Source organism: Lissotriton helveticus, chromosome 8 (genome assembly GCF_964261635.1).
Source record: "Lissotriton helveticus chromosome 8, aLisHel1.1, whole genome shotgun sequence".
NCBI lineage: Eukaryota > Metazoa > Chordata > Amphibia > Caudata > Salamandridae > Lissotriton > Lissotriton helveticus.
The window spans coordinates 1,483,036,737-1,483,060,003 of record NC_136069.1 but is presented as its reverse complement, the minus strand read 5'-3'; the positions used below and the strand labels follow the sequence as shown (position 1 = coordinate 1,483,060,003).

The 23,267-nt window shown below is 44.1% G+C and overlaps 1 protein-coding gene across 1 annotated transcript in view; it reads right to left on the bottom strand.

Moving 5' to 3' along the window:
• CHORDC1 (cysteine and histidine rich domain containing 1) overlaps positions 1-23,267 on the bottom strand; it is a 125,037-nt gene that overhangs the window by 33,817 nt on the left and 67,953 nt on the right. Inside the window, exons 8-10 of the mRNA XM_078658414.1 lie at positions 18,271-18,376; positions 9,392-9,511; positions 3,803-3,865 (exon numbers count right to left, since the gene is read on the bottom strand). Of these exons, the coding sequence (XP_078514540.1) occupies positions 3,803-3,865; positions 9,392-9,511; positions 18,271-18,376 (289 nt within the window). The remainder of the gene's footprint in view (positions 1-3,802; positions 3,866-9,391; positions 9,512-18,270; positions 18,377-23,267) is intronic.

Genomic DNA, 23,267 nt, shown 5'->3' with positions numbered 1-23,267 from the left:
GCATACACTGGTTGTGCGAATATGATGATGCATAGAGTCACGACACTGGCACAAATCAATTTGTGCTTGTGAGTTAACACCTCTCCAGTCCTCTGGGAATAATGTGTGTATAACACAAGGTGTGTGTACCTGCCATTGCGGGGCATACTGGGTGCTTGATTTGCACCCATTCAGAATACCTACATGCACTAGGTTTAAGAACTTGAGAGTGCACACAGCCCGACACTGGCACAAGTTAACATCTCTTTAGCTCTGTGTACGCTGAGTGTCTATGAAACATGCACACACTACGGGGCAGATTTACAAGCCCCTTGCGCCTCTTTTACGCCACCATTTTGTGACGCAGCGGCGGCGCAAAAGATGCGCCATGCTGCGGGGTATTTACAACATGACGCATCTGGGAGATGCGTCACGTTATAAAGCCCTGCGCCAGAATGAGGCGTTCCTGCACAGGGGGGGGGGTGTTCCGGCGCAGGAATGCATCCTAAGAGTGGCTGAGTGAAATCTACAAGATTTCACTCAGTCACTTTGGGGCCCATGCTGCGTCAAAACCCTGCTCCTGCTTGAAGCAGGCATAAGGATTGACGCAGCATTGTAAGAATAGGGCCCCCCAGAGCATTGCTGGAGCTGCTTCGCGCTTGCGACGCAACTCCACCAATGCGCCACCTTTACAGCACAGATGCGTGACGCATCTGTGCTGTTTTTGCCCAATGGTGCGCCACATTGTAAATGCGGCGCATCCATGGTGGCGGAGGCATGGCGCACAATAAGTGGCGCATCCCTGCTGATATGCAGGGATGCGCCACTTATTGTGTGCGTTTGTAAGCGTGTGAACAGGGCCACAAGATTTGCTCACAGTAGGGGTGTGTAGACAGTCAAATAAATTACAAACAGCAGGCGTATGTCATTCAGTGTGTACTGACTAAGTTCTGTTCATACTAAGTAGGTGCCTAAGTGTACACCATCCCAACACTGCACTAGTTGGGAGTATACATACAGCCACAACAGATGCATAAATGTAGGTGAGTGCACACTGCGGATATACTTACAAGCACTGGGTGTGTCAGCAAGCGTCCCTAGGCATTTACTTGCATTACACCGGATGTGTGTCTAATTTTGCACTATCCTGCCTCTACACACATTGTGTGCCAACAGGACAGAGGGTAAGCACTGCTTACACCTACATTTGTAAAACGGATAAGGTGAACATCTATGCCACTCTTTGGAAATGCATTTCATGATCTTAGTATACATTTTTTATTGGAAGTTGAGTAATCCCATTTAACGGCTTCTTTATCCCCTCAATAATTATTAATGTTCTTCATGGTATTTATCAGCGCACAATGGCACAACAGTAAGCCAGTAATGCCTAGTGTAGCATTTGTACTTGATATGCATCCTCCAGCACAAATTCCTATGTATAGACAACAGCACAGACTTCACCGTATACCTCCAATCCACAACAGTTTTCCACATCTTGCCTCACAATTTCACAGCACACCACATAATTCAACTCCACAACATGTCAAAACTCAACACACAATACCATCCCACATAATTAACTCCATAACTCACAATCTAACTGTACATCATTCCATTACACTTAATGCTATTCAATTACTATCCACATAATTCTACAGCGCACCATGCCACATATTTCCACAACTCCACACCACACCACACAATTCCATACCACACAAAATCCACTACAAATAATTCCAATACAACACATTTCTCCCTCGCACTTCCACCAAACCTATCATCTCTCCACAACACACCCACTGCCCTTCTCATCTCTTCCTCCCACTCCAAATACCCCCACTCATCCCGCAATCCCACTGCCCCCTCTTATCCCTCCCTCACTCTCTATGTCCTTTGTATACAGCCTGCTGATACATGCTGCCCTCCTATACCTCCTCGGGCTGTGTACTAGCTCAACTTTAGCCCCCCTCCCCCCCCCCCCCCCCGAGTGCCCCTTCCACCTGTCCCTCTCTAACTCTTTCTCTCGTGCCATCTCTCACCACTCTCTTTCACTCGCTCCCACACTCCTTCCGCCCCCTCATGTTGTTCACTTAAGGTCTTCGAGCACAATATCTTTCCTGTGCCTTTTCAATGTTTTTGTCCCACAAATACCACGCTCTCCTCTTCCTCTTAGAGTGTCTTCTCCGTATATACACGCTCCCTCTTTATATGTCTGCGGCCTGTTCTCCCCTTCTTTCTCTCTTTCTGACACACTCTTTCTGTTCCTCTATCTGGTGTTTGTTCACCACTTTGTGCACAAACTACCTATCACTCTATTTGTCTTCCTGTCTATCTATTCTCTGCATTACTCACCACTATTTGTTCACCATGCCACATAATTCCACAACATAAATACACTAGACACCGCACATTACCACCCCACACAATTCCACAACTAACAATTTCAAGCCAACACACATATTTCCACTCTACACCACACACATTCACAACACCACATAGGTAAAATACATTACCATTTACAACACCAATAGCTCTAACTCTCGCAAATGCGAGACCTATTGCTGGTTTCTTTTGTCTGTAGAGTTTTCCTTAAGGGCTGTACAAAAGAGGCATCTAATCCCAATAAAACGCAAAACCTTTAATGTAGTACCCTATAAGAATATCCTAGGAGGACCAAAGGACAGGAGAGACCAAAGACTGTTCCACATGTGGTACCCACCGCGTCTGATTACCGAGATCTCTTGTCAAAATTTGACAGGTTTGTGGGTGTCACAGCGTGCACCCAGAGGTGTTGCCTGCGGGCCCCTCAGTGTAAATTAAGTCCAGTGACCGCTGTTAAAATGAACCCTTTTTTGTATTAATGTGTTCAATAACAGGAGTGATTGTAACATGGACATTTCCTTTGCAATAATGATTGTGGACAAGACTGAACCCAATCACCTTTGGTGCTCCTGTCATTAGATAATTCTGAACATCTGAACATTGATTTAAGATGGACGATAGCCACTACATGCAGAGGAACAATCCTTCCCCTGCTACATTATTCTTTCTGCTTCTTTGACTACAGTAACTGTGCACAAGGGGGAAGGAATTACACAAGGCCTCCTATCACTGCAGACCCCTGGAGAATCTACTGAAATTTGTCATAGGAACAGACCTACATAATGCAATTTGGGAACTGCCTAAGGGTTTCTCTACTAAGCATTCTACCTGAGGAGGTTAGTGTTCCCCAGAGAGAATGGTTGTTTTTTCAAACTCTATAGATATACTGATATTGTTCGTTTTTGGGCTTCTCCTCAAACTCCAAAGACTAAGCAAATAAACTAGAGCGGCACCGGAAGAACTCTGTGTCCACAAACCGCAAAAACCACACTGCGTTTGTTTGCCAAATGGGGAAATATGTGCTACCCATTTCCTCAAAGTTAGTACCAAGCCGGTTGACCTGCTTTAGGACTGCTAGGTAGCCTTGATGCTTTTGCGGAGCTTGCTTGCATGTAATCTTTAAAGAGCTCAAGGTACCGAGAGACAAGGACAGAGTGCCAAGAGCCCCTCTCTAACCCTGACCTAAGACCAGATCCATCCACCAAGCGACTGTGAGGTACGGGTGACTCTGCATGGTGAGCACACTCCTTTCTTGAGCCAAAAATTACTTGATGGTGCCAAATGGCTAAAAGAATATTCTTAGAGGATACATTTGGTATTAATTTGTGCTAGACTATATAGTAATTATAACATGTTTTAATAAATGCAAAGTAAATTAAGGTGTGATAAGTCAAAAACTGTTTGGCTGGTTTTACTAAGTGGATAACAAATTACTTACACCCCATAAGTTTACTTTCTGATGAAATTCCTTTTCTCCATCAAATATAATATGGATTGTTACCTGAAGGAAAAAAAAAGTCAAGAATGTTTTTAACAATATTTGCATGATTTTTTTGACAAACAGAATTAAAAAAACAGAATTGAAAAACTGCTGCAATTATTCAGTTTTATTAACAAGTTTTTTTGTACAGTGGGTTACTAGTTAACTATTTAAATGCTAAAGAAATTCAGAGAAGTATGAAATAAGCCGAAGGGAGAGGACATGGCAAGTTCAAAATGAGGCAGATCACTTGATCAATTGTCCAGCACATATATTGTAGTTCAGTGAATTGGGGGGTGGAGCTACATAATGGCTTACCTTATTAGAAAAGAGGCAACAATGAGTTTTGGCTGACTGTACAGTAGAACTGCCACTGTGAAACTGCCTACTTAAGATTGTACTGAAAGTCTTATTGTCTAGGTGCCCTTTGCCTTGTGCAGACACATAGGCAGAAAGCCAAAGTAGCACTTACATTGGTTAGGAATAGAAGGCTCTGTGCTGGCAGACAGTGGAGGGAAGTTGGCCAGCAGAAGTTAATGGGCTCTTGCAAACATGACCATTGGGTAATCCTCATATGTATATCACAGCATCCAATAAGCACTCCTGACTGCGGCACTCTAATTGCTCATTCCCATCATATGATATCCATTTCTTTACATCACCTTTACCAATATATTCCTTAGGTGTCTCTCCACAAAATACCTGGCCATATCAAGATCCAGTCTCTTAGAAGTATAATGGTTTCAAAGAACACTGTTTGTGGCACATCTGGATTCTTATAGGTCTTTATGAAGTCAAATATACTTATTGTGAAGCACACTACCATTGGATTAGCTTCGTATACAAAAGCCATATACTGTTGAGCTGTTAGTATAACTGTACTAACCTCTTTATATTTAATAAATGCACAAAAAGTTCTCAATTTAGAAAATCCACAGTTTGTATATAACACTCTGAAGTAATGCATTTGCCAGAGGTCAGGAGGTATCCGAGCTCAGGTTTTTCAATGTACCTGAAGTACCTTAACTGCAAACTGAAACTCACCTAAATTCTACAATAACGGCCATAGAAGGGGTTGAAAGCTGCATATTTCATCTACACTACGAGTGTGAAGACTGTAAGATTATTTTAGCAGAATCCAGTTTGGATTGCTCCGGACTAAATGGCAAATAAGATGGAGGGTGGTTAACAGCCAGACAGGCATCGTGCCTTGATGGCATACCGGAGGCTTTTGTGAAGCAACAGTCTCTCCAGTGTGGGGGGATAGAGACTGACTTCATATAGAAGTGATCATTCAGCGGGGTCCTGACTTGTCCCTTTCTGGAGCATTCTCAGAAGCTTAGATACAAAATTTGAGGAGGGCAATACAGTGTTTTTTTTGTAGAACAGCATGATCTTTGCAGTTCAGGGCCTGCCTTTTATTGTCCCAGAGGTGCTGCTTCCAAAAGGTTGATAGCTGTATGGTGTGAGATTTTCAGTTTGTAATAGTTTTATGGGAGCTCTTCTGGGACACTTCCATCGTCCGTGCCTCGCTACTAAGCTATTATTTGAAAACAATAATTCTGTTCTGGAGAAGAGGGATAGACAATGTGAGGGAGCTACCCAAACTAGCTGCAGAACAGTGAATGAGTAACCAACTACACTTGTCTGGAAAAGTATTTTAAAAGAAGGGTCAGAATGAACTGGACAGATTTGTCCAGGATTTCTTATTGACCAGCGTAAGTGGCACAGCACAGAGCATCAGGAAAACGTCCGAGTTCTAGGACTTGTGCCACTGACAGCTATGCTCTTAGGCAGGGGATATCACCATAAGAAGACTGCAACTACTTGCTGAAGAAGGGCTGTGGTCTGCTTTCAAAAGAAGTCTGTCTGGTCTGCTGAGAGGAGTGTGGAGATCAGAAGATGCGGAATTAACTTTACAAAGCCAGCTTTGCCTGCACACACGTCATCAGCAATGCCAGGAGCTGAGGAAGTGCCTATCCACCATTGGCATGACCTCCTATTACCCCGATGGACCTTTGAGAGTTACAGTACTTTTTCTTTTCATAGCTAAAATCACTGAACTGGAAACTGTTCATAGTTATTGGGTTCACTGTTGACTATCACTTCTTTACTCCAAACCCTGAGTAAGCCTTTGACTGCTTGTCTACCACAATGAGCGTCAAGTTATAAAGGGGGGGTACTCAACTTATTAATGAGGCCAGGTCTGGTCCAGGGACTTTAGTGGTAAAAGGACGCAACCACAAAGCTATGTGCCCCAGGACATCTGAACATTCTCCAATGCTAAGCATCTGGTAAGTAAGGAGTGCACAACACAGCTTCTTCAGCACCACTGCCAAAGTTTGATTTGAGAGGGTATGGATGGGCATTGTCGATCTCTTGGATCGTCCTAATACCTCAGGCAACATGTACATTCTTATTGTGTTTGCCTTGACTGAGGCAGTTTTCCTCAGAAGCCATTGTGGTGGTCTGTGGTTTATTGGGAATATTCACCATGATTGTTTTCCCAAAAGAGGTCCTTCAGGTGTGGGCAATTGGTGTGGGTCAAATTGGACAAGAGGGTCAAACTGGACAAAATATATAGACTACTGCTTCCCCTCATCTTATTGTCCCACACAAAGGTCTGGTTGATCATTTTAACAAAAAGCTCAGAAGCATAATAGGTACTATAGAAGCTCCACTGCTGTGGAAGTGGGACATCCTCAAACTGCGCTTGGCTTCATGACTAACGTGTAACACAATGGTGTAGCCTTCTGTCCCTGCAAGTTTCTTTTTGCACTTACTCTATCTGGGCCTGATGCCTTTGTGAAAGTGGGTTGGGAAAGCAAACCAATGTCTCCCACAGGTGATGCAATGGACTACATGCTAAGCTTCCATAAGAAGATGGCCCAGCTCATGCATAAAACAAATAGAAAGCTTCATTAAAAATAGAGTACATTCAAAGGAGGGACGGGATGAGGATTATGGAACCATTAAAGCTTTACACTTTAGAGAAAAAGTGGGCTGCCATCTTAAAGAAGATTAATGTGGTCAACTATTGAGCTGACTTTGGTGACATAAGAGCATTCTTTTGTTTTCCACATGAAATAACTCAAGCCCTATCACCAACAGGGCGAGATTGCAGACATCCTTGCTTGTGAGCAAAAGTTGGAGGAGAGTCTCTTCATCCATCTGATACCCAAGCAAAAAGAGCAAAGTAAGTGCTTGTATACAGCACTTCTTTATACCGTTTTTCCTAATGCCTGATTTTATGCCGAGGTACAGCAAATTAGGCTTGTCAAACTGAAGACACATCAAATATCAGACAAAAGTCCAGGAAAACATCAAAATTGTTGTCACCAAGATGTTGGATCCATTAAGCCTGGTAAAGTCAATGCACCAGTCCAATAATACTATGCTGAACCAGGGGACGATTCACCTCAGCTGCTCTGTTCATTACAGAGGCATCAATGTGCTCACCCTGGAATGACGCACATTGCCTTACTGGAGCTACCAAGTTATTGTGGCAACTAAATCACTGTGTGTTTTAAGACACTATGGAGAAAGTGCCCAGAGACTATCTATTTGAGACAGACAATTAGGAAATAAAGAAGAAAAAAAAAAAAAGAAGGTTACGTTTTGTGCTTTTATCTAAAAAAGCAGATATTGAAAAGAGTTAAAACAGAGACAGGACTCCCATTAAATCTTGCTTTTGTTAAGCAAGGGATAGCAATTCATAACTATTAGAAAATCGTTGATTCCTCTGTGATGCAAACGAGGCTAATCCTCCATCCAATTGCTGTGGTGCTTTACTAAATAAGGCTTTGTACCTTTAATAATCTTAAAGAAGGGTTGTCCTTTAGTGAAAACTCAATTAAACAATATGAAATAAGAGATACTTTAGCAAATCTGGCAGCGCCAGAAAAGATACTAGTGACATGATTTAGGGTGTTTGAAAGCATTTTGACTAAGGAGGGAGGGGGAGAGGGGGAGAGGGGGAGAGGGAGAGAGAGGGAGAGAGAGGGGGAGAGGGAGAGAGGGGGGGAGAGGGAGAGAGGGAGAGAGGGAGAGAGGGAGAGAGGGAGAGAGAGGGGGAGAGGGGGAGAGGGGGAGAGAGGGGGAGAGGGGGAGAGGGGGAGAGGGGGAGAGGGGGGGAGGGGGAGGGGGAGGGAGATAGGGGGGGAGAGGAAGAGGGAGAGGGAGAGGGAGAGGGAGAGGGAGAGGGAGAGGGAGAGGGAGAGGGAGAGGGAGAGGGAGAGGGAGAGGGAGAGGGAGAGGGAGAGAGAGAGAGAGAGAGAGAGAGAGATATATCTGGTAGATATGGGAAAATAGGGTGAAGTATTTTTTTTCTCATAAGAGCCTGCTCCTACAAATTTGTTTCAGAACTTTTTCTTTATCGAATGTTACACTCTGTCTCTATACTGCCTGACCCAGCAGGACAAATGTCCATCTCCTTTGCCAAGACATTGTGTTCCAGAAGTCCACACTTTCACCAAACACCAATATGTCCATTCTTTTGCATTTAGAATCAACCAATGTTCCTTAACCTATTCCTTAATCCGCTGTAAGTTCAGTTTTACCATCACTGCCAAGTCAGTCATTAAGTTAAAAAATGAAATGTGTTTCCTAGGCAAAGGTATCAAATTGAAGGAACAAAGAGTGAGAATGGATGACAGAAGGTGCCACATAAAGTTTGAAAAGGTATGGTGAAAGTGCAGCGCCTTGGTGGACACTACAGTCCTGGTATTGAACGCCGTAGAGCACAAATGATGCATGGAAACAGGCCAAAACGAACCAGCTAGCCCAATCTCTTTTACTCTAGAAATCATTGTGCCATGAACAACCGAGTGAAATGCCAGTAACTGGTCTAATAAAGTCAAGGCACTTGCAAATGGGTGGATGTCATTCCATGCATCTATTAAAACCGATTCTGTACTTTGTGCAGGCCTGTAACAAAACTGAACAAGATAAAATGTCCTTGCTGTCGAGAAAAGAGTAAAGCACTAAGCAGCAGAAATACGTAACCAGAAATGTTGTTTTGAGTAAATATATAATGCCTATTCTAGACAATGAAATTTGTCTCTAACCGTACTAGTAGAACAGATACACCGACACCTTTAGAAAGCAAGGAAAAGAGGTATTATTCATAGTAATATTGTGTAAGCTCCTCAGTGAAGCCTAGTACATGTTTGAATTTTAAGACCAGAACCTAAAGTAGTTAATCTTTCAGAATATTTACTTGGGTTCAGAAATGGGTGAACATAAGGAAACTTTACAGGTAAACGGTGAACTTAAGCCAATCAACTGGGCATTACATTTGGTATCTCCAATTAAGTTGCATTGGAGTCTACAATGTACTAACCACAAGCAACTAATTGGTTATTATTTTTCAATACAGTGTAAACGTTTGTTCTGTTATATTTATAAACTCCATAAATGTATAGTATTTTGGGTATGAGGCAATTTTTCTTTCTTAAACAAAAGAGAAAAATACTATATTTGCAAACAAAAAAGCCTTTGTGACCATAAATATCTACAGTTAATTTAGCGACTAAACCAAATACTTACCACTGAGCTGTTTGCTTCTACATAGCTGAGTTCAGGAATAGCATTTTTGGCATATATAGTAACAGTTACTACTCCCCCAGTTTGGTGCCAATCATGCCTGCATGGGACAACCTTTTTACCCTGAAAATAGAAGTAATGTTAGAAACTAAAGATTCACAAAAACACACACCGTTTTTGCTTTGTAAGGAAAAACATTAGGACCATCATACAAACAATGCATGTTTTAGATAAAACTGATTGAATATGCTACTTACCAGTATGCATCTGTTCTTGGCATGTAGGGCTGCTAACATTCATATCTTAGCATTAGATCGCCGCCTAGTGTTGGGTCCGGATGATCGCACATTGTTGTCCTGGAAGAGTCTTCGAAGTATCCTGAGATAGGTGGCTCCTCCCCTGGACTACAGTGCGCATGGGCATCGGCTCCATCCTCAGATTGTTTTTCGCCATTGTGGCAGAAGATGGAGTGAAAAGTGTAAAGGATGTCCATGCTAATGATTGAATACAATAGTATATCTGCAGCTGCGACAGGCACCGGGGAGGAGGGTGGGCGATATGAATGTTAGCAGCCCTACATGCCAAGAACAGATGCATACTGGTAAGTAGCATATTCAGTTCGAGGCATGTGGGCTGCTAAATTCATATCTTAGCATAGAATACATAGCAGTCCCTCCATCAGCGGCGGTTGCCCGTGCCAGCTGCAGAAACTTGAAAAAGTGTCTTGAGAACAGCCTGTCCTACAGCAGCTTGCTGCTTGGAATGTACATCAACACAGTAGTGCTTTGTAAAGGTATGTGGTGTAATCCACGTGGCTGCTCTGCAAATATCCTCTAAAGGAATGTTTCCTAGGAAAGCCATGGATGCCCCCAATTTGCGTGTGGAGTGCGCCCTTGGGGGTATCGTTAAAGTGCGCTTGGCCTTTTGATAACATATTTGGATGCACTTAACAATCCACCTGGCTATTCCTGCTTTGGAAATAGGGTTGCCTTTGTGTTGTGGTGAGAAGGCAACAAAAAGTTGTTTTGTTTTCCTAAAGTGTTGTGTTCTGTCAATGTAGTACATCAACGCCCTCCGTACGTCTAACGTATGGAGCATTCTTTCAGCCACCGTTTGTGGGTTTTGGAAGAATGCCGGTAAGTCAATAGTTTGGTTGAGATGAAACTGTGACACCACCTTCGGAAGGAATTTGGGGTTAGTACGTAGTACTACCCTATTTGGATGAATCTGAATGAACGGCTCTTGGATTGTGAGCGCTTGCAGCTCACTAACACGCCTCAGTGACGTAATAGCAATTAGGAAAGCCACTTTCCACGTTAGGAACTGGAGTTCACACGAGTGCAGTGGTTCAAATGGTGGTCCCATCAGTCTGGTGAGGACCACATTGAGGTTCCACACCGGAGCTGGCGGTGTTCTTGGGGGAATGACTCGTTTCAGACCTTCAAGGAAAGCTTTGATGGCCGGCACTCTGAAGACAGAGAGGTGCTGCCTATTCTGAAGATATGCTGCGATGGCGGATAGATGTATCCGAATGGAAGTGTACGCTAGATTGCACTTGTACAGATGTAGCAGATAACAAATGATGTTAGGGATAGATGCATCTAGCGGGGTGATGTCATTAGCCGTACAGTAAATGACAAAACGCTTCCATTTTGCAGCATAGCATGCTCTGGTAGTTGGCTTCCTTGCCTCCTTGATGACGTTCATGCATTCTGGAGGTAAGTTAAGGTATCCGAACTCTAGGACTTCAGGAGCCAGATCGCCAGGTTGAGCTGTTGCGGATCTGGATGCTGAATTTCTCCATGGTTCTGCATGAAAAGTCTGGGCGTGAGGCGCAGTCTTTGATGCGGTACCACTGAGAGTTCGAGGAACGTGGTGTACCATGCTTGGCGCGCCCACGTTGGAGCAACTAGGATGAGAGTCATCGCATGCTGCCTTAGCTTTCTTGCCACCAGCAGTATCAGAGGGGCTGGCGGAAAAGCGTACGCAAATTTGCCTGACCAGTTCATCCATATCGCATTCCCCTGCGACTGTGGGTGAGGGAACCTGGCGGCAAAGTGTTGGCATTTTGCGTTTTCTTTTGTTGCAAACAGGTCTATCTCCGGATGACCCCACTGCTGGAAGTACGGGTGGAGTACAGATGGGTGTAACTCCCACTCGTGCATTTGATGGCTGTGTCTGCTGAGCAGATCCGCCATTAGATTGTCCTTGCCCGGGAGGTGTTCTGCCATGAGGAAGATGTTCCTCTGAATGGCCCACTTCCACATGCCCCGAGCCAGATGAGACAGCTGTGGCGAGTGGGTGCCCCCCTGCTTTTGAATGTAGTACATCGCGGTCATGTTGTCCGTCCGGACCAACACTACCTTGTTGCACAGATGTACAATGAAGGACTTGAGTGCCATGAAGATTGCCATCAGTTCCAGATAGTTGATGTGCATCTTCTGTTGCTGCGTCGTCCATAGTCCCTGCACAGTGTAATTGAGCAGATGAGCTCCCCATCCCTGGAGAGATGCGTCCGTTGTCAGGGTAATCTGTGGCACTGGCTCCTGGAACAGTCGGCCCTTGCAAAGGTTGTGTGGAGTCCACCAATGCAGAGAGTCGTATGCCCGACTGGTAACCAACACTAGGTCTGTTAATTGTCCCTGAGCCTGTGTCCACTGATTTGCTAAGCACTCCTGGAGCGGGCGCATATGTAGCCGTGCGTGAGGGACTATGAAGATGCAGGAGGCCATCATGCCTAAACTGCATGAACACTCTTGCTGGAAGTGAGTGTTGTGATCTGAACTTCTGGATCAGAGACTGCATGCTGTCTATCCTGACTTGGTTTGGTTGAGCCACGGCTGTCAGGGTATTGATCGTCGCGCCTAGAAACTGCCGGACATGCGCCGGTTGAAGGTGCGACTTTGGGTAGTTCAACGAGAAACCTAGATCGTGAAGGAGGTGAATGGTAGTCGACATGTCCGCGGCACACTGTTGTTCTGACTTGGCTTGAACGAGCCAGTCGTCCAGGTAGGGGTAGACATGGATGCCCTGCCTCCTGAGGTGCGCCGCTACTGTCGCCAGACACTTTGTAAACACCCTTGGGGCTGTGGTGACTCCGAAGGGTAGGACTTTGAACTGATAATGTTTGCCTTGGATAGTGAACCTGAGGTATTTTCTGTGGGACGGGTGTAGTGGTATGTGGAAATAAGCATCCTTGAGGTCTAAGGTTGCTAAGAAGTCCCCCTGGTTTAATAAGGGAAGAATCTGTTGCAGTGTGAGCATATGGAAATGTTCTGACAGTATATACAGGTTTAGGGGACGCAGATCCAGAATGGGTCTGAGAGATCCGTCCTTCTTTGGGATAAGGAAGTACAGGGAATACACCCCTGTGCCTTCCTCCTTTACTGGCACGAGCTCGATTGCGCCTTTTTGCAGCATCACCACTACCTCCTGCTGCAATAAGTGCAAGTGCTCTGCGGACATAGGCCTTTGCCTTGGCGGGATGTTGGGTGGAGTGGATTTCAACTCTAGGCAATAACCATACTGGACTATTTGACGCACCCACCTGTCTGTGGTGATGTTTCTCCAGACGGGCAGGAACTGCTGCAGTCTCCCCCCGACAGGTGTTAAGTGGTCGGGGGGCAGTGACAGAGAGTCACTGTTTGCTTGGGGTAGAGGAGCGGGAGCTGTTGTTTCCTCTGCCGCGACCTCTGTTGCTGTTATTTCTGTAACCTCCCTTGTTCTGTTTTGTGAACGAGGATTGTGCTCCACCTTTTGAGAATTGAGATTGTTGACCCATTTGTCCTCTGGTGACTCCACGTGCACCTGAGCGACGAAAATTGTTGCCACGAAACTGTTGTGACTGTAGGGCCCCCATGGACTTAGCAGTTTCTGTGTCCTTTTTTATCTTTTCGAGGGTGGTGTCAACATCTGGACCAAACAGTCGATCAGGATTGACTGGCTGATTAAGGATGGTTGTCTGAATATCAGGTTTAAACCCAGATATGCGGAGCCAAGCCTGTCGTCTTAGCATGACGCTAGTGTTGATCGCCCTAGCTGCTGTGTCTGCGGCGTCAAGTGCACACTTGATGGCTGCGTTGGAGATCAATTTTCTTTCCTCTATAAGCAGTTTTGTGCCCTCTTGAAACTTTGGAGGCAGGTGTTGTACAATCTGTTCTAGGGTGTCATAATGCGCCCTATCGTAACGTGCTAAGAGTGCTTGTGTATTAGAAATACGCCAAAAGTTGGCAGCCTGTGCAGCTACTCTTTTGCCCCCTGCCTCTAGCACTTTGGACTCCTTATCCGGGGGAGGAGCTTCACCCGTTGTTTGGGAGTTGGCCCGTTTGCGGGCATTGGCGACCACCAGGGAGTCTAGCGGCAACTGTCCCCGAATGTATGCAGGGTCTGCAGGTGCTGGTCTGTACTTTTTTTCAATACGTGGATTGACCACTCTCGCCCTAGTGGGTTCCTTAAAGATGTCCGCAGCATGTTTGAGGACTCCCTTGAGCATAGGCAGTGTCTTTACAGTCCTCTCAGAGACTGAAAACGTGTCAAAGAGAAAGTCTTCTTCAACCGGGTCAGCATGCATGTCCACATCATGATTAGCAGCTGCCCTCTCAATTAGTGCATGAAAACCTGCAGAATCCTCTGTTGGGGATGCACGTGCACTGAATGGTTGTGGATCTTGCCCCACACTCTGGGTGCCTTGGTCACCAATGTCATCATGCATCTGGATGTGCATCTGGTTCATTGATGGGGAAGGTGTATTGGTCCTGTTCATCATATCCCTCACCCTCAGATTGGTCTGGTGAGGGAGTAGGGCTTCTTCTAGGAGGAGGCTGGATAGGCTCTATCAGGTTAGAAGCGTCCAGAGGCACCCTTTTCTTCTTTAGTGGGATGACATAGGAGTCCAGAGGCTCCGAAGTGATCCTCCTCTTGTATAGGGTTAATTTGCCTGTGTTGGCGTCGATGAAGCGCTCCGAATCGTCCTCTGATTCGAGTTCTCGACCTGAAGGTGCACCTGCCGTAGAAGAATCCGACTTATTTGGCGTCGATTTCGTGGAAAAAGCCTTTGGAGCCTCTTTCGGCGGCAGAAGGAAGAGAAGCTTACTCTTAGGCTTTGCCGGAGCGTCCGTCGGCGTTTGAGGCGACGGCAACGGAGCCGACATAGCAGCGGCCTTGTCCCTGATTCTCTGTAGCGAAGCGGCGATGGGGGACGCTTCACTCACAGTGTCTTTTGGCGCTGACGAGGGTGTCTTGACCTTCCCCTCGGATCCGACGTCATGGTGGCCTTTCTTAGGTTTGGACGCCGATGCAGTTGTCGCCGACCCAGAGTCCTTGGATCGATGCGCAGATGTGCCAGCTGTCGATCCGTGCGCCTTCGTCGGTTCCGCGTCCACTACGCGACCGACCAACGGAGTCCCAGGCGTAACCGGAGCCGTGCCGCTGACCTTGGCGTGCTTAGACGGTGTCGCCGCGGTCGATCCGTGCCGACCACCTTTTGTAGAGGATCCCTCCTCTTGCGCCGATTTTGACCCTTTGGAATCGACCGGCTTCTTCGACTTCTGCGGACCGGAGGTCGACGGAGCCGATGCGGCGGCGGGTGCAGTAGTTTTCTGTGTGCCGGCCGCCATTTTAGGGACGCTCGAGTCCATAAGTTTCGTTTTCGTTTTCGGGTCGGCCATTTTAGGTGTAGTCGACACTGTAGGTTTCGGTTTCGGTTTCGATGTGGCCTGCTCAGCAAGTATGTCCGTGGCCGGGCCTGATGGCGGGGCCGTGGCTTGTGGCACGGGGTCTTGGGTAAGGCCGACTGGCGATCCCGTGACCCGATCGTGATCTTCGAAACCTTCGGGGCATAGCTCGTCCCCTGAGCTATCTTCCGCGGCCCCATAAATTTCTTCGACGTCCCCTACCTCGTCGACGTATTCAAGGCCTTGACCCGCGACTCCGTCGTCGTCCGCCGGATCCGCCTCGACCTCCGTTTCGGGTGGGGATATCTGGAGATGATGACCCTGTTCATCTTCTTCTTGGTCGCCGAAGATGTTTTCTGGATCCGGGGCCGCTTGTCTGGCCTCCAGGCGCACCGCGCGCCGGAGCTTAAGAGTTTTCTTTGACCGGAACTGAGCGCAAGCCTTGCACTTGCCGTCGTCATGGTCCGGTGAAAGGCATTTGTTACAGACCGGGTGCAGGTCTATATGTGGGTACTTAGACCCACAGAGCGGACAGTACTTAAACGGACTCCGCTCCATGCTTGAAAGTAGCGGTCGTGTCGCGATGAGAAGGCCTCGACGTCCGAAGAGTGAAAAACTCCGCTGAATCCGACTCCAAGAGTTGGAAGAACTCGAGACCGTGCGCAAACAATACCGACGCTATAAAATATAAGACCTTTTGGTCTTAAAAAGTAAGTTTTACTCGGTTTCGACAGAGAGAAGTCGAGACCGCATCCGAACCCAATGGCGGAAAAAAACAATCTGAGGATGGAGCCGATGCCCATGCGCATTGTAGTCCAGGGGAGGAGCCACCTATCTCAGGATACTTCGAAGACTCTTCCAGGACAACAATGTGCGATCATCCGGACCCAACACTAGGCGGCGATCTAATGCTAAGATATGAATTTAGCAGCCCACATGCCTCGAACATATACTTTTGCTTACGAGTAACACATTTTTTGAGAGAATACTGGACACAATAGAGAATGGGCTCTAAAACAGTGGAGCAAAAGAAGACTAACAGAAGGAAAAAGAGAAAAGAACAGAGAAATCGGATAATTAGGTGAGAATTGCATCAGATGATACAATGGGGACATACTGGCTTATAATGACAAATGAAAGGTTGCAAAGCAGCCCGAGCGACTGCCAGTGGATGAGATTAATTCATGCATGCCATCTATCAGCTTGTGGTAACTGTAATGAAAGATGAGTGTCTATAGACATACCAGTGGCTTTTAAAAGCAGTCAGTTGAATATAAAACTGAGTTTGCCTGAACTGCTTCTAAGAGGCCTGCTTAGCAATAAAGAACTTGAAAAAGTCAGGCGAACAGCGATGCTTATTGCAGAGTTACATTCACAAACATCTCCATTACTGGAAAGATGAGAAAAAGGACTTTTAGTCAAAAAAGCACATTAAGTCCTTTTGGAACAAAGCATTTGAGAGCCAAGAGCCTAGGTTTTGTTACATTGAAAATATTATTTGTGCTTCAGCAAGAAACTTCAAACAGGTCCAACATAGACAAGAGCAGTTATCAAAGATCCAAAACAAAACAAAGGTGCCCATACAAGTGAAATCTTGCACAGTGTTCAGAATTGCGATAGGTAATGCTCTTCCCTAACTTCCTTTGCTAGGTTGGCAATATTCAATAGATCTTTTCTAAATTCTCTTGCAGGTGGGATGACTCAGAGGCAAACTCTCTTCTTGAATGGCAAAGATTAAGTTGCCTTTTGACCAAGAGAACCTTTGGGGCCACTCATGATTGTTTGGAAACAACATTGCATGTAGGTTTGCTCTTCTATTGTCAACAGACAAGTCAGTCTCATTACTAACCAAGACGTATCCAAGCCACGAGTAGATGGGGTAGATTACTGCCTCCAAGACCAAATGCCCCACAGGAAATACTGTAAACGTATCTGAATTATTTTGAGAGTTGAAGTACGGCCTGGAAGCAGGAGCACAGGCCCTAGATAGGTGTGACTTTCGGGTCGGACCACTAGATGTGGTTCTTAAAAAGCTTGACCGCGAGTCGCTTGAGGAAAAAGTCCTTCATTGCGAAGTATTTCTTTAAAACTCAAATTTGTTGAGCAGATGATACCTGGAACTCATCTTGGGCTTATGGAAATCCCATGTGGGTAGGTGTGCGACCAACATTCTGGAGCCTAAGGAGCGCAAAGTGGTTCCATGTCTGTTAAACCACTACTATAGGCATGGAAGGCTGAATATCCCTGAATACCCCTCTTCTGTAAGGTTCTGAGAACGAGTGAACCCTCAGGAGATCAGTGAGGATTCTTCAAGCTGCTGTGCCCACAGTCATTTGGTGTGAAGGGCAAAGGCCTTGTATCAGCCTTAATACAATGGTACTGGACTAACAAGTTGCGATGGTACCAGGGTGATGTGAACGTGTTTGAATCTTGCTTTACTAAACGTACTGTAAAATGGTAAGCACACTTTAAGGTTCCATGTATGGTGACCTCTCTAGTCGTTGACAGCAAAGGCAGTGTTCTCGACCATGCTCTAGTGCAAGTAATGCAAGACCCATTTTAAGGATATATCAACGTAAGACCAAGTCCTCCATGGGCACATTCAGGGTAGGAACTCTGGGTCTAAGGCGATGTCCCGGTGAACTTATACTAGCACTTAGCACCTAAACAAAGAGGATCCCACTTGTCGGATTCTAGAAATCTCATAACTCCTGTGGACACTGCACAACAGCCACATTTATCTTTCAACAATTGTTTAAGGCCATGCAAAAAGAGCATTACACCACAAAATGCTTGATGTGGTGCTTTAACGGAGTTGTTTAAGGTAGCAGAAGTGGGGGGGGGAAGAGAACTAAACCTTAGAGAAGTGAAAACCACTTTATTTACAGTTCCTGGCACCCATAACTGGGGTAAAAGAAAAGTATTGGAACCTAAAAAGCAGACCTGGACATACACACCCCCTGTCCCCACCGGCCCTCACTACCAGAGAAAGTCAAAAACAGAATTAGAAAATTCATACAATCGATTCTGTGGAGAAGAGGTTTGAAGTGCTGACTTCTGTATAATGGAGCCCTGAACTCTCAATATCATAACTGGACATTGCAAAGGAATAGAGGTAAGGTAATGGGATGCACTAGCACTAAATTCATGTTTTACTGTTACATAACCTTAAAATAACATTTTACAAACAGCACCGTGATGTATACTTACAGCATCTTTTTTAACCCACATGTGCTGTCCTGAGGTGCATCCTTCTTGGGATAAAAATGTGTTAAAATCAGATGTTTTTCTTTTGCAACAGCTCCAAAATTTCATCCTAAAAAATATAAGTGATTATTTTGTCAAATAAATGAAGCAGACTTTATTTAATACCAAAGTCCTGGAAACATAATTGGATTTATTAACTGTTATAGACAAGACAGGTGATTTAGGAGAGGATGTTAGTTGATCAAAACTATAATTTCTTAGCTAATATTAGTAGTTAACTCTTAATAGTGGTACAGTCTGTGGCTTAGACATAAATCAAGATATTAGTCTGACAGAGAAACTCACTTTTAAAGCTGGGTCTCTTTATTCAACGTAAAAGAGGTTTATGCTTACCTGCAATTATGGTAAACTCCATTTCTCTAAAAGACAACTGCACAGCGATGGTGTAACTAACAATTGCAGCCAGTCCACAGCAGGGACTATCCAAAATGATATTATATTTTGCACTAGAGCCCTACTATGTCTGTGTATCGGGTACTGATCTTTGGATGATCACCAATGTAAAGACATGATTTCCAGGCCACTACTTAGACTTGGTGGAGGACAGGTCTTTGGGCAGCACAACTGACAGAAAAGAAAATGTTTGTGGTGCTCCCCAAGGTTCACCATCTCATCTTTCATTTGAAACACAGATGTTCAACATTTAAAACGTATTCTCTAACCTGCGCGACATGGAAATCTGATCAATGCCTGAATTGGTATTGGTAAAGATTGTAGTTTTATCAAGCAATAGGCAAGTTTTAAGTTTTGGTAGTTGATACAGTTTGTTCCAAAATTACATGAACTAACTATGACCTGCAAGACCTTAGAGAGGAAACAAAAATGAAAGGTTGGCGTATTTCCAGTCCAAAGAATTTAGCCAATATTGAGTTCAAACATTACAACCGGCAGAGAGAATATCTTGCTCTTTGGAATGATCTGAGGAATGGAAAAAAGTTCCAATATCACTGATAGGAAAGGCCTCTTTTTGTGTGGCCACCCCCTAGTTTTTCGACTGGTCCTGCTGTGTTTATTTTTATTCTGAGTGCACAAAGGCCTGCTAACCTGACTTCGGTGTCAGTACCCTGAAAGTGTATGTCGAATCGGCTGTACCTCACTGAAAATGGCTAACTTACCTCAAAGTCCCAAGAAAATGGTACCCTGGTACTTAGATATGACCACCACAATGGGTATGGCTCCGCACTCGGTTGATCAATACTCTTTTATTTTCTTCAATTTTGCAAATGTAGTTGGTGCTCATGTGACCCTCCCACTGAGCATGGGAGATACAATAGATATCGACACGCGTTACTTGCTCCCAAGTACCACAATCACATCGCACACATTTAGATCTCTTCAAAACTTGTGAAATAATGTCTTCTTCACATATTGTTCATGTTTACGTCTTTTTAATTTTCGTTATTCTGTTAATTATTTCATCATTAACATTTCACTTTTTTATGTTGATTTCAAAAACTTTTCAATCTGCCCAATGCATTTCAAGCACAAAAATGCCCTTCCTCAGGGGACTTCGTTCTGAAAAAATATAACAATATGTCGGTACATACATAAGTATCTACAGGCTTGTATTCACAAAATAATTCAAAACAATGATTTAAATTCACCTCCACACATTTCATTACGTGCTGTCTGAATAGTACACCTTATAACCCTTACTGTTGTTAGCTGTGTATCCGGGCTACTTCCCAATGTCCTTCATGCTGTGCTAATGTAGCTGTACTTACATGTGAGTATTTAAACTTCACTTGCCGTTCTCCATACTTATGACTTCGTAACTGTAACCAATAAAAAGGTGCCTAGTTACTCAACACGGTCTCATAACGGTAGTTAGAGCCATTCGAATCTCTCCCTGTCACTCCTCTTACCGGGTAGCTTGTAAGCGAACGCCCATAGCGATTTCTCTTTTCCTCCGTCTTAGTGCGATGTTAAGCGTGCGTCGCTCTAGCCTACTTCTACTCTATCACCGCTCGTCCGAGCACGTGATCGATGAGTGGATAACTAAACTCGAAAACGGACTTCACTACAAGTGCTCGTGTGTCAGCCATATTGTGTTAGACTAAAGTACGTCGGGAGAGGTGCCTCCGTAATTGAATATGGGTGAACACCCTCATTATAAAAAATCAGTGCATACATGAATAAATGAATAAATTTAAACCGAAACATGTAAAGTAACCATTTTTACACGTAACTGTCAACTACACCAAATTTATCATGTTCATTAAAACAAATATCTACATGTCATCCAATCACATCAAAATATGCCTAAATGTTATACACTTATAAATTTAAATGAAACAACTGAGTTCCATCCTCTCATTTAATCCTTTCGGGTGCAACGTGCAAAGGAAATTCATCCAAAATGTTTCTCTTTTTAAGAGTTCGGTGTTATTGTCTGTACCAGGTCGAATTACCACCTGTTCTAGTATACAAAATTTTAGTTGTGCCGGATTGTGTTTCGCCTCGTTGAAGTGGACTGCCACAGTTGATTTGGTATTCTTCAATCTTATATTGCTCTTATGTTCAGTTATTCTAGTTTTTATTTTTCTTTGGGTTTTGCCCACATAGGACAATCCACACGGGCATCTTAGCATGTATATGAGGTTACTGCTGTCACATGTTCCTGCTACTTTGAGCTTGACTGGTGTGCCTTTAGTGGGGTGATTAATCACATTCCCTTTGATGATCGCAGAACAATTCCCGCAATTGTAACATGGCAGTGTCCCTTTGTAATTCTCCGTGTTGATCTTCTTTGGATTCTTAATGATCTCTTTCAAATTTTTTGTTCTTTCATATGCAAAAATCGGTGAGTTTGAGAAGATACCTTTAAAGTCTTCCTCCAATGCCAACAATGGCCAATGTTTGATTATTGTTTTTTTGATACTGTAACTGCGTGTAGAAAATTTTGATACAAATACAGATCTTTGTTCCTCTTGCTTGGTTTTGGATGCTAACAAATGCTTTCTCTGCAATTTATCCGCTCTTTCCGCAGCGGCATCCAGAATGGGTTCGGGATATCCTCTGTTTTTGAATTTATTCAATGTTTCTGCTTTGTGTCTGTTGTATAACTCTTCTGTTGAAGCTATTCTCTTTACTCTGACCAGTTGCGAAAACGGAAGGTGTTTTTTCAGGGGTGGTTGGTGGAAACTTCTGTAATGTAACAGATTATTTCTATCCGTACTCTTTGTAAACACGCTTGTTGTTAACTGTCCTTCCTCATTAGTTATTGCTACATCCAGAAATGTGATACTCTTCTTGTTTATGGTGAATGTAAATTGAATTCTTTCATTAATTTCATTCAAACTTGATAACGCTCTTTCCAAATTTTCCAGAGTTATACAACAGACACAAAGCAGAAACATTGAATAAATTCAAAAACAGAGGATATCCCGAACCCATTCTGGATGCCGCTGCGGAAAGAGCGGATAAATTGCAGAGAAAGCATTTGTTAGCATCCAAAACCAAGCAAGAGGAACAAAGATCTGTATTTGTATCAAAATTTTCTACACGCAGTTACAGTATCAAAAAAACAATAATCAAACATTGGCCATTGTTGGCATTGGAGGAAGACTTTAAAGGTATCTTCTCAAACTCACCGATTTTTGCATATGAAAGAACAAAAAATTTGAAAGAGATCATTAAGAATCCAAAGAAGATCAACACGGAGAATTACAAAGGGACACTGCCATGTTACAATTGCGGGAATTGTTCTGCGATCATCAAAGGGAATGTGATTAATCACCCCACTAAAGGCACACCAGTCAAGCTCAAAGTAGCAGGAACATGTGACAGCAGTAACCTCATATACATGCTAAGATGCCCGTGTGGATTGTCCTATGTGGGCAAAACCCAAAGAAAAATAAAAACTAGAATAACTGAACATAAGAGCAATATAAGATTGAAGAATACCAAATCAACTGTGGCAGTCCACTTCAACGAGGCGAAACACAATCCGGCACAACTAAAATTTTGTATACTAGAACAGGTGGTAATTCGACCTGGTACAGACAATAACACCGAACTCTTAAAAAGAGAAACATTTTGGATGAATTTCCTTTGCACGTTGCACCCGAAAGGATTAAATGAGAGGATGGAACTCAGTTGTTTCATTTAAATTTATAAGTGTATAACATTTAGGCATATTTTGATGTGATTGGATGACATGTAGATATTTGTTTTAATGAACATGATAAATTTGGTGTAGTTGACAGTTACGTGTAAAAATGGTTACTTTACATGTTTCGGTTTAAATTTATTCATTTATTCATGTATGCACTGATTTTTTATAATGAGGGTGTTCACCCATATTCAATTACGGAGGCACCTCTCCCGACGTACTTTAGTCTAACACAATATGGCTGACACACGAGCACTTGTAGTGAAGTCCGTTTTCGAGTTTAGTTATCCACTCATCGATCACGTGCTCGGACGAGCGGTGATAGAGTAGAAGTAGGCTAGAGCGACGCACGCTTAACATCGCACTAAGACGGAGGAAAAGAGAAATCGCTATGGGCGTTCGCTTACAAGCTACCCGGTAAGAGGAGTGACAGGGAGAGATTCGAATGGCTCTAACTACCGTTATGAGACCGTGTTGAGTAACTAGGCACCTTTTTATTGGTTACAGTTACGAAGTCATAAGTATGGAGAACGGCAAGTGAAGTTTAAATACTCACATGTAAGTACAGCTACATTAGCACAGCATGAAGGACATTGGGAAGTAGCCCGGATACACAGCTAACAACAGTAAGGGTTATAAGGTGTACTATTCAGACAGCACGTAATGAAATGTGTGGAGGTGAATTTAAATCATTGTTTTGAATTATTTTGTGAATACAAGCCTGTAGATACTTATGTATGTACCGACATATTGTTATATTTTTTCAGAACGAAGTCCCCTGAGGAAGGGCATTTTTGTGCTTGAAATGCATTGGGCAGATTGAAAA